The following is an 11,731-nucleotide window of genomic DNA, read 5'->3' as shown; positions in this document are numbered from 1 at the left end:
AAAATAAAATATGAAATATTTGTAAAAAATCAACATGACCGTAACGTTTTATTCCAGAAAGTAGTCCGTTGGGGGGGGGGGGAGGGGGAAGTAGGCTGCTATGTAGAATTTTTACAATTACAACAAATATGTCATACTTTAAATAGCACAGATTTGAATAAATGAAATCGTAATTAGACTATCTTATCATCACATACATTTGAAAATATCGCGAAAGAACACTACACATTATTTCTTTCGTTGATAATATTGAAATTAATCAAATTTTTTTTTAGAAAACCAGAAACTCGGGAGAGTAGGTGGCGGAGGAGGGAGGGGCGGCGGACCGCCCAGCCACCAGCCAACCCCCCGCACCGCCGTGTCCACCCACGACGAAGAGCGGCCACGGTGCGGGGAGGGAGAAGGACGTTGGAGGAGCGGCAACGCGGACCGCCAAAGCTGGGGCATCAAAGGGCCCGCGGACCACCCCCAAGCCAGGGGGATCCGCGGACTCGCTGAAACCTCTGCGGCGACGGTCCGAGCCGACACCACGGACTACCACAAAGCCTGGAGTAGCCGCGACGAGTTTGCTGACAACCCCCAAGCCAGGGAGATCAGCAGCCAAGGCGCGAACTACTCCGAAGCCAGGGGTAGCCGTGGTAAAGAAGCCCAGCGGCCCCCAACCCTCCCACACATCCCAGCCACAGCCAATGGCAGCTCCGCGTATTGCTGTTCACGGACGGTCACAAGAACCGGGACCGTCTCGAATCCTCACATACGCGGAGGCTGCAGGAGGGAGGCCTTCTTTGGCCAAGCCGGCGCTGACCGACAAGGAGGTAAGTTGAAATGTTGCAATAATTTTATATATGTACTAATAATTTAATGTTTACAGTTTGACCAGCTGGCGAAGAAGAGGAGACGGCAGCGCCGCCGCCAAAAGAAGGCAGCGGAGAGGGCCGCTGAAATAGCAGTAAGTATGCACACAATCTAATTATTAAAACATGATAATAATTTTATTCTTTTACAGTTTATGAAGCTTATGGATAAAGAGCGGGCCCGCCGTCCCCGCTCCCCTCGCCCATGACGCCGCAGCCGCAGCCGCAACCGCACGCCACGACGTCACCACCGCCGAAGCCGCAGCCGCAATCCACGACGCCACCCACGCCGCCATAGCCGCAGCCACACCCCGCGATGCCGCAGTCGCACCCCGCGATGCCGTAGTCGCTCCCCACGAAGAACCTCTCGTGGCAGCCGCCATTGCCGCCACGACAGTAAGGAGCCCATGCTCCGACCAAATGTCCACGGCACAAGAAAAGTTGTATGTGCCGTGGACATTTTAAATAAATAATAGTTTAACTCATAATAATGTATTTCTTTTATAAACCCACCCCAACCCCGCTTCAATCGCTCACACTATCACAATTAATAAAATCACTAAGTTAAACAGAAATTCTTCTTTGCTTTTTCATTTATTAATCAAAAAGTACTTTCCCCCTTCATTGTGTAACGTAGGGGTCAGCCACCTCGCCGAACAAAAGTAGATCGCACGCGTCCGTGTGCAATACCGGTAGTATTGCACATTGCTGACGCCCGTACTTCTTTTCCAGAAATGCGTCAAACCTTGGGCGTCGGCCGTGGATGTGGAGACTTTTTGGTTGTCATGTGTCGAAAGATCATGGCGCTACTGACGACACATGACCTATTAAGCCGCCTACATATATGCGAGTTCTGCGATCCTCAAGTCGAGTCTTATTCTGTGCAAGCTTAGCCGCTGCCACATCATCCGCGTTCCAAGGTCGTAACTCTAGTGTTCGTTCCACGGGAGCAGAGTACTCCACCTTATTCTAATACACCTCTTGCCCAGTCGCCGTGTACTGGTAGTTAAGTCTAGCAATGTTAAAACCGAACTAAGTCGTGTAGTAATCATCGCGAGTGTGTATCTTTCAGTCGTGCCTAACACGTACCGTTCTGAAAGATAACAACAACTGCCACGAACTGATCTTAAAAAATTAGTGCGTGTAACCGACAACCATAAGAGAGTCTAGTCTCTCTAATAGTTGTGACGAATAGTTAATAAGCCTGCGAATGCTGTTGCAGCATAATGAGTGTTTACTGTAAGTACAATTGTAATACTTGAAAATACATAGTTTTGTTTCAAATCTGCTGTTCCAACGTATGTTTATACATACTATCTGTGCGAAACAATGTCCCATGTCGGCTCCGAACCTGTGGTCAGAAGGGAAGGCTTTTTGTTCTTGAAATAAAATTGTCAAAACACAGGTTAATGAAAAATAGGAGATTTATTCAATAAATAATATGGTACAAAATATATACAATATAGCCGCTATACTTAATTATAAACTTCCTAGGGAATTTGTTGCCGTCAAATTCTAGAGAATTTCGGTTTACGAAGATTCCCAAGAACCCTAGAGACGAAAATTCCCCAGAAAGGAACGCGAACAACAAAGCTCCCTGACTGGACAATCTCCCTGAGGAATTCCCCAGACAAATCCCCAGCCACAGGAGGAAGCAAAGGTGGGGAAGTGGTTTGGGGAAGGGGACGTCCCCTTACCCCGCAGGCTCCTTCTCCACGAGCTCTAGTGGCTCCGAGCCACCCCAATACCTAGGATGAGTCTACCCCTCCCACTACCCGACTCTTTCGAGAGCCCTGGATTGAGGGTCGGAACACTGGGTCCAAGGTAGTACTCGGAGGCAGTGTGGAGGGGAAGGAGAGGGTTTAATTCCTCCCGGGAAGTCCCCGGAGAAATTTCCCTTCGGAGGGAGGAGATTGCCGCAGAAGGGAAGTCCCCTCTTAGTAGGCGGTGGGTGGTTTGGTGATACTTACCAATGTGATTCACCAGAAGAGTTCGCCGATGGAGGCGCTCGTTAGATGGCCGTGGAGGCGCTGCCATAGAGGCGTCAAAAAGCCGGTGAGGCGGGTGTCGGAAGGCGGAGGTTGCCGATAAGGCGTCAAAATGCTGCTGTTGCTGCTGCTATGCAGCGGTCGAGCCAGTTTGGGGTGCGATGGGTCCTTATCAAGGACCCATCTATATAATTATGCGACACTAATCTTGCCAGCGAGAGAGCTGCTGCGGGCGATGGCCACCTAGTGGCCAAGCGCGGAAGTAGTGTCGCGTCGCGGCCGCGACGCGGCAGGGCCAGAAGACGCGCAAGCGCGCCGCGGAGAGACAAGGACAGATAGAGCGGCTAGACGCTGTCGGTCTATCCGTCTATTGTGAGCGCAATAGAGATGGGAGATATAACAGAGAAATGCGGAATCTACTTCGCAACATTTTCTGCTCCTCCCAATCTCGAACACACTCCCCCCGTTGACGCGATGGCGTCAAGACAAGGAAGAAGAAAGTTAACTCAGTTTAAAACCAGTTTATTTACAAAAATAAAAAAAATAAAATAAAAGATATAAAACAGATAGGGACGAGACGACTATTGTTTGGGCTTCACTTGGAGCTTGGCGGAGTGAAGCTCCAACGCTGGTGACCACCTCAGGGTGATTTTTCCCTGGGGGGCCCAGGCCTTCCAGCGCCTCAGTTTGAGGGCCGTGTAGAGGGGCACCTCTATGGTTTGCCCGAATGCCCTTACGATAATTTTTTGCGCATTGCGCTCGAGTTCCCTGGCGCTGGGATTGTCTAAGACTTTCCCAGAACAGTTCGTCGAGGCAATGCGCTTCTGGGCGGAAACCACGGGCCTCCGACGTCGTGGGTTCGCTGGTGGTTTCAGTGGCGGTGGTGGTGGTGGCGCCTTTAGCCCCTCCGGGGGAATACTGCCGAACAACCGCCGAAACTCAGATTCCTCCCGGGGGGCATGTAACTCGAGGACATCATCCCCCTCGTCCTCATATCCGATGCCCAATAGTTGAGCCCAGGGATAATCCGCCATGATCAAATCTCGCTGCACAAAAATAGGTAAATGATGAGTGCGAAGACTCAGTAAGTATTTTTGGAGTTTTGTAAGAAAAGACATGGCGGACATCGTAAGTGTTCCTGAAGGTTTGGAACAGGAAACAGGACGACCTGGAGAGTCCCAGGACGCCCGAGAGAGGAGGTGGTAACCTGAAGCGTCCCAGGAAACCAGGAAAGAGAATAGACAACCTGAAGAGTCCCAGCAAGCCAAGAAGGAGAAAGTTAAGCGACCTGACGAGTCCCAGGAAGCTTGAGAAGGAAAGATGACAACCTGAAGAGTCCCAGGATGCCGTAAGGCAGGGGAAAGATAGACCCTGATACGACCCGAAAGCAAGGGCTAAGAAGGGAGTTTACAAAGTTGCGAGAGACTCCGTTGAATCTCTTTTCTCGCGGTTTTAAGTATAGCTACGCGAGCTGCCCCATCCACCCCAGGGACTAGTTTGAGAATCCGCCCCAAGGTCCACATGCGCGGGGGGTTGTTGGGTACTTTGATCAGGACCAAATCTCCTTCACCAAATTCAGAGTTCGTGTTCTGCCATTTTGGCCTATTCTGCAACGTGTGGAGGTATTCGGAAGACCACTTCTTTCAGAATGTCTCGGTGATACTAGTCACGGTTTGCCAACGGTTTAATGACGATTCGCGTAAATCCAATGTGGAAAATTCCGGTGGAGAATTTAACGCCCGACCTGACAAGAAATGCCCCGAAGTGAGTACGTCCAACGACTCAGGATCATCATGTAACCGCGAAATAGGCCGTGAGTTGAGGCAGGCCTCAATCTTGGTCAGCAGTGTGGTCAATTCTTCGAAATTTGGTACGAAGACTCCGAGGGAGCGCTTTAGGTGGTGCTTCATACTTTTTACCGCACTCTCCCAAAGACCGCCCCAGTGAGGAGTGGCGACCGGAATGAATTTCCACCCGATTTCGCCGACAGAATCGGTTTTCCGAGCGCGGGCGGCTTCTACAGCGCATTGGTAGGCGTGTTTGAGTTCTGCGTCCGCTCCTTGAAAGTTGAGGCCGTTGTCTGAGTACATGACGGCGGGTTTTCCACGACGAGAGATAAAACGAGACAGCGCGGCGAGGAAGGCCTCGGTGTCCAGTCGAGAGACGAGTTCCAAGTGAACAGCACGGGTAGATAGACATACGAACACGGCCACGTAGCATTTTATGGCTTTTGCATTACGACCGTGATGTAATTTCACCGAAAAGGGCCCGGCATAGTCTACTCCGGTGTGTTCGAAAGTGAAACTGCGAGAAACCCGAGCGGCAGGAAGTGAACCCATGAGTTGGTTACCTAGTTTAGCGCGTTCGCGAACACACGTGATGCATTTATGAACACATGATTTTACTAGATTTCGCGCATTCACGACCCAAAACCTTTGTCGCAACGTGGACAAGGTTAATTGGAGTCCCCCGTGAAGTGTCTCTAGGTGGGTTTGCCTAATGAGTATGGCAGTTAAGTGAAAATCCGGTAAAATAATGGGGTGTTTCATTTGTTCAGAAATTTCGGCGTTCCGAAGCCGCCCCCCTATTCTTAAGATTCCTTGTGAATCAATGACCGGATGTAAGGAAAGAAGCTTGGACCGCGACGGTATACGTAACCCATAATTCAAGGCTGAGATTTCGCTCGCGAAGTGTGTTCGTTGAACAACTTTTACCAAGGCTTCAATCGAAATGCGAATTTCCGATGCAGACAGGAGGGAGTCCTCCCATTGGCCGGTTTTCCTGGTCCGCTGGACAAATCGAAGAACATAGGCCATAACTCGGACCAGTTTACACCAAGACGAAAACTTATCAAAAAACCAACACTCAGTTGTGTCTAGTTGAGCGGTTAACGCTACCTTCCGACTTTCTTCCTCGGTTTCAAAGACCTGAACAGGTTTTGCGGTGTGCTCACGGAAAAAAGCAGGCCCATGCCACCAAAGTGAGTCCTCTGATAACTGTTGAACACTGGTTCCTCTAGAGCACAAGTCTGCAGGATTTAACTTAGTGGGTACATAATGCCAGCTGGCTTCCGGTAAATGCGTTTGAATGTACGAAACGCGATTGGCCACAAACGTCTTCCAATGGACGGGTTGCTTTGCTATCCAAGCTAACGCGACCTGTGAATACAAGTAACACCGAATCGCATCACAACTCCCGACTAAGCTTGTCTTGACGTGAACCAACAACTTGACTAGAAGTGCGGCTGCAACCAACTCCAACCGAAGTATTGAAGTGGTCTTAATCGGCGCGACCTTAGTTTTGGACATTACTAAATGCACCGAAAAATGACCGTTCTCATCCGTGAGACGCTCGTATGCGACTGCACCGTAGGCCAGCTCTGAGGCGTCGAAGAATCCGATTAATTCGCGTTTTCTAGTAGTAAGTGATCGACCAGTCCATCGTGGAATACTCAAAGCCTGTAAGTCGCAGAGCTGCTCATAGCACTTGAGCCACTTGGACTGAATAGGCTCAGGAATCTCTTCATCCCAAGAGAGTTTGAGCAACCAGGTGGATTGCATTAACTGTTTTAAAGTGATAACTATGGGAGAGATCCATCCCAATGGATCAAAGATCTTAGCATTCTCTGATAAGAGGATGCGTTTGGTTAGTACACCAATAGACGAAGGAGAAACACGGAAGCGAAAGCTATCATCCCCGTGATCCCAATATATACCCAAGACTTTACTTGACCCAGCAGGATTCTCAAAGAAAGAGTGCGGCTCGGTAGGTTCAAGCGGGGAAGTCCCCGGCTGATTGAATGCCCATTTGCTCAAGGAGAAGCCCCCTTTCGCTAGTAGAGCGATGAGTTGTTCCCTGATCGAACTGAGTTGTTTTAAGTCATGAGCCCCGAAAAGTAAATCATCTACGTATGTAGAATTTAACAAAACATCCTGCGCGAGAGGGAAGTCAGCCCCGTCCGTGGAAGCTAATTCGCGCAAAACTCGCGAGGATAAGAAAGGTGCCGGTCCCGTACCGTAGGTCACCGTGTTGAGTTCGAAAGCCTTAAGCTCACCGCAATCAGTCTTCCATAAAATGTTCTGATACTTGCGGTCCTCAAAACGCACAAGAATCTGTCGAAACATTTTAACAATGTCCGTCACGCCAAAATATCGAAAGGCACGCCAATTCATTAGGATCCGCGTGATGTCCTGCTGGAGCTTGGGTCCAATGAATAACGTGTCGTTAAGCGATACGCCAGTAGAGGTTTTAGAAGATGCGTTGAATACAACGCGAATCTTTGTTTTCTGGTTCTCGGTCTTAAAAACTGCATGATGAGGCAGAAAGACGCGAAAATCAGAGTTCAAAGGAATAGGAGACATATGTCCTAACAATTGATACTCCTGTAAGAATTGAGAATAACTTTCAGCTAGCTCTGGAGAGGTTTCCAATCGCCGAAGTATGCGTGTTAAGGTTTTTCTGCTACCCGAGAGGAAGAACCTAAGCTGTGCTTCTCGATGTCGGATCGAAAAGGTAAAGCAACGACAAAACGACCTGAAGAGGTGCGTCATACCGTATTCACAAAATGTTGTTCACAGAGGGAGTCCTCTCTGGACATGGGTTTGACTTCCGGAACTTCTTCCAGTTCCCAGAAGTCGCGAAGAGTTTTTTCTACCTCAAAGCAATGATGCACCGTGACACTATGAGAGCGACCAGTCTTGGGTACGACCCCCGAAACGATCCACCCGAAAATAGTCCGCTGAGCAAGCAACGTATGATCAGGAGAATGCATGTACGTGCCTTCCATCAATGCTGCAAGATAGTCTGCACCAATGAGCACATCAATTGGAGCCCTGGTTGAAGCGAAGTTATCAGCCAGATCAATTTCGCTAAGTGCTGGAAAGGACGACGGAGAATAAGTCGGAGGCATATACTGAGTAATCCTGGGTAAGATCAATGCAGTTACGTCCAACGAGACACCGTGTCGTGATAGAGAATGAAGCGTAATCTGTACCTCTGCTCGAACGTTTTGAGCCGAATTCAGAGAGACGCCATGAATGGTCGCGTTGACACGTTTTCGTGATACCCGTAGCTGCTGAGCTAGATTTTCCGAAATAAAGGAAGTTTCGGAGCCCGTGTCAACTAAACCGCGGACTATAATACGAGAACCGTCATGAGCGTCGATTCCGGCAGAGAAAGTGGCCAATAGAACTGATCGAGTGTCGGAAACACTGAGATGTGTTGTCGTATTCGAGCTAGAGGGTTCTGGCTCGGAAGAGGAATTGACCGCGGGGGTAGTCCCCCGTGCCTTACTCCCCCCGGTGCCAGATTTGTCAAAATGTAATAAAGTATGATGCATTTTACTACATTTCCTGCATCGTGACGAAGAAGAGCAATTGGAGCAACTATGCCCGGGCCTCACACAGTTGATGTAAAGATTCTGTGAAAATGCGAACTTTGAACGGGCCTGAGGGGTCAATGCAAGGTAGTCCTTGCACTGATACAAGAGATGGTTACTACCACAGTGAGCGCAACCGGTACTATTCACGCTAGTAGCGTGTGACTTCAAGGATCTCCCCGATTCCTTTTTGGAAGTCTTAGGTTTGTTACCTAATGATTGCAAGGAGTTAATGTGACGCGTTAGAAACTCAGAGAATTGAATGAACGTGGGATAATCCTTGCTGCTTCCCAGATACATCTCCCAAGCCAAACGTAGGGTGTCATCCAGTTTGTTCTTCAGCGAATGAACAATTATGGGATCCCATTGATCGACGCCGTATCCCATAGTTTTAAGGGCGTTGAGAGCAACCGTAACTGAGTCCCTAACTTCTTTCAGAACCTTAAAATTGTCACCCCGAAGCGTGGGTACTTGCGATATCTGATCTAAGAACGTATCCGTGATCATCCGTTTGTCAGTGTACCGAGCTACCAGAGTGTCCCATGCTATCTCATAGTTCTCGGAGGTAATCGCTAAAGATTTAATGACCGTAGCTGCTTCTCCTTGCAGACAGAATTTTAGATAATGGAACTTGTCCCGACCGGAGACATACACTTTGTCGTGAACAATGGAACGGAACGTCTCATAAAAGTTGTTCCATTCTAAATAATCCCCGGAAAACATCGGTAAATCAATAATTGGAAGCCCAATGTGGTTTATTTCGCCTGAAGGTGCAGTGTGACCTGATGACGACATTACCTGACTGGAACGAAGTTCATCTAGTTGTCCTAGGATGAATTCTTCCGCGTCACTATGGGCATCAAGGGCCGCTTGGTACCAACTATCGGTTACGTACTCCATTTTAGCTAATTCGGCCGGTTTAGTGTGAGTAGTGATCTTAACGTGAGTTTTATGCAACACGTTAAGCCACATCTCTAATGCTGCTAGCCTATCCTCCAAGAAGGGAAGGGTGAAATTGTGCACTCCACGCTTCTTGATGTTAACGACCAACCGAACGAATTCATCCCGAATCATGGGCACGTAATTGATTGCTTCTAATAATTCCCCTGAGCTAGCCATTTTGAAACTCTATTCCAGAACAAACCATAATCCAAAACACAGTCCAGAATGCCCACTCAGGAACACTGATGCACTTCGAACGTTTTTTGCCGGATATCCTGCTCGAAGGACCAAAAATTTGTGCGAAACAATGTCCTAAGTTGGCTCCGAACCTGTGGTCAGAAGGGAAGGTCTTATTCTAGAATAAAATATTCAAAACCAAAGATAAGAGGTAAAAGGAGTTTTTATTTAAATAAATAAGATGTACAACAATTTTACAATATATTTACAAAGGAATCGCTAGACTAAAATGATCGACTTCCTAGGGAATTTGTTGTCGTCAAATTCTAGGGAATTTCGGCAACCGAAGATTCCCAAGAACCCAGAGACTAGAATTCCCCAGAAAGGAGCGCGGAGTTATAAACTCCCGGACTGGACAATTTTCCCTAGGGTATTCCCTAGTAAAATCCCCAGCCACGGAGGGAGCGGAGTTGGAGAAGTGGTTTTAGGGAAGGGGAAGTCCCCTTACCCTTCAGCCTCCTTCTCCAAGAGCTATGGTGGCTCCGAGCCACCCCAACCCCTAAGGTGATTCTACCCCTCCCAATACCCGACTCTGTCGAGAGCCCTGGAGTTTAGGGTCGGAACACTGGGTCCGAGGTAGTCCTCGGAGGCAGTGTGGAGGGGAAGGAGAGGGTTAACTTCTCCCGGGAAGTCCCCGGAGAAATCTCCCTTAGGAGGGAGGATATTGCCGCAGAGGGGTAGTCCCTTCTTGGTAGGCGGTGGGTGGTGGGTGATACTTACCAAAGTATGGTACCCAATGAGTTCGCCGGTGGAGGCGCTGCCGTGGAGGCGTCAAAAAAAAGCCGTGGAGGCGTCAAAAGATGCTGCTGTTGCTGCGGTCAAAGGCAGCGGTCGAGCAAGGCTGAGGTGCGATGGGTCTTTATCAAGGACCCATCTATATAATTACGCGACACTAATCTTGCCAGCGAGAGAGCTGCTGCGGGCGCTGGGCACCTAGTGGCCAAGCGCGCAAGTAGTGTCGCTTCGCGGCCGCGACGCGCCAGGGCCAGAAGACGCGCAAGCGCGCCGCGGAGAGAGGGACAGATAGAGCGGCTAGACGCTGTCGGTCTATCCGTCTATTGTGAGCGCAATAGAGATGGGAGATATAACAGAGAAATGCGGAATCTACTTCGCAACATTTTCTGCTCCTCCCAATCTCGAACAGAGATGAAATAAAACTAACAAAGAAATAACATTATCCGTGTCACTAATTGAAAGAAAAAACCTTTATTATATTGCACAAAATGATCACTGATGTGCGACATTTAAAATTAATTAAATAAAAAATTATACGAAAATACATGAGATTGATTAATTTGAAAAAATTGTTAAAAATGAGGCAAAACTCGACCATTCTCTTGCAACATCACAGTACCGATGGCGATTTGGATTTGCAAATATCACAAAATTATCCAAAATTCATCAATTTCCTATGAAATGCAAAAATCTGACATAATTTCTATGATGAGAGCCTAATAAATGAAAATGTGTGGATACTCAGATGTTTCTTCGGTTACTTTCTTGTATGGTACAACTACAAGCGAATGAAATCTCCTAAAAAATATGCCAAAATAATGGCAGTAAATTAAATTGCGCCTTAATATTAGAATGTAAAATACAATGTCAAGAAATAGCTCAAGCTAACAACTTTCAAACTTGTTTTATGCAAAATTTTAGTGTAGGAGGCACTTCCGCCTTGAAAATTTTGCAAATTCACGTATAATTGTTGATAAATAAATAATTATTGCTCCAGAATGCACTGAAAATAAAGGATTATTAAAATTGAGTTTTACACTATGAGCTTTAAAAACCTGACTTTATCTCTATATTGCGAGGCAAATAATTCCGTTTGTCAAGCTTCTTGGCTCTTTTTTCGGCCATAATCTGGTGTAAAATGTCCGAATGAACAAATAGATGCTATAAATCATCATCAAATCATGTTGGAGTCAAAAGTTGACTTTCATAGCTATGTTGCAAAATCCAGCCTAGAAATGGCTAAAATTGTCCATTTTCAAACTCATTTTCTATAAAATTGGAGAGTCGTAGCCGCTTCCGGTTGGATTTTTTGCTATTTCAGGTATAATTGTCAGTAATAATAATAAAAATACCTTCTGAAAGCTCTGAAATGGTAAGTTTATTGAAATTGAATTTTACCCTATGAGAATCAAAGCTCTGACTTTAAACACATATTGAGAGGCAAATAACTCAATTTCTATTGCTTCTCGGCTCTTTTTTCGGACATAATCTGGTGTAAAATGTCCGAATGAACAAATAGATGCTATAAATCATCATCAAATCATGTTGGAGCCAAAAGTTGACTTTCATAGCTATGTTGCAAAATCAAGCCTAGAATT

The 11,731-nt window shown here is 47.2% G+C and overlaps 2 protein-coding genes across 2 annotated transcripts; one reads left to right on the top strand and one right to left on the bottom strand.

Moving 5' to 3' along the window:
• The first annotated feature begins 34 nt into the window (after positions 1-34).
• Positions 35-1,864, top strand: LOC136783568 (nematocyst expressed protein 3-like). Its single transcript, XM_066743853.1, has 5 exons — positions 35-40; positions 300-815; positions 872-949; positions 1,029-1,250; positions 1,748-1,864. The coding sequence occupies exons 1-5, from the start codon at positions 35-37 to the stop codon at positions 1,862-1,864; spliced, it is 939 nt and encodes a 312-aa protein (XP_066599950.1).
• A 2,372-nt stretch (positions 1,865-4,236) lies between these two features.
• On the bottom strand, positions 4,237-9,338 carry LOC136783495 (uncharacterized). The gene is made up of 6 exons (XM_066743756.1): positions 8,488-9,338; positions 7,985-8,226; positions 7,245-7,331; positions 5,840-7,148; positions 4,513-5,338; positions 4,237-4,449 (listed from the first exon to the last, which is right to left on the bottom strand). Exons 1-6 carry the CDS (start codon positions 9,336-9,338, stop codon positions 4,237-4,239), a joined length of 3,528 nt encoding a protein of 1,175 aa, XP_066599853.1.
• Between the last annotated feature and the right edge of the window lie 2,393 nt (positions 9,339-11,731).

Source organism: Prorops nasuta, unplaced genomic scaffold (assembly GCF_024137725.1).
Source record: "Prorops nasuta isolate Cenicafe-Biocafe unplaced genomic scaffold, Cenicafe_Pnas_1.2 PNAS00001, whole genome shotgun sequence".
Classification (NCBI taxonomy): Eukaryota; Metazoa; Arthropoda; class Insecta; order Hymenoptera; family Bethylidae; genus Prorops; species Prorops nasuta.
This window is presented reverse-complemented; position numbering and strand designations above follow the sequence as displayed.

Excerpts from the sequence above, each read along its gene's own strand:
- LOC136783568 (XM_066743853.1), top strand. Across the intron at positions 816-871 it reads CGGCGCTGACCGACAAGGAG|TTTGACCAGCTGGCGAAGAA; the intron begins GTAAGTTGAAAT and ends TAATGTTTACAG. Across the intron at positions 1,251-1,747 it reads CCGCCATTGCCGCCACGACA|CCGCTGCCACATCATCCGCG; the intron begins GTAAGGAGCCCA and ends GTGCAAGCTTAG.
- LOC136783495 (XM_066743756.1), bottom strand. The coding sequence starts at position 9,338 with ATGGCTAGCTCAGGGGAATTATTAGAAGCAATCAATTACGTGCCCATG. Across the intron at positions 8,227-8,487 it reads AGCAGCAAGGATTATCCCAC|TTGCTCCAATTGCTCTTCTT; the intron begins GTTCATTCAATT and ends GCCCGGGCATAG. Across the intron at positions 5,339-5,839 it reads AGAGGAACCAGTGTTCAACA|GCAAACCCACCTAGAGACAC; the intron begins GTTATCAGAGGA and ends CATACTCATTAG.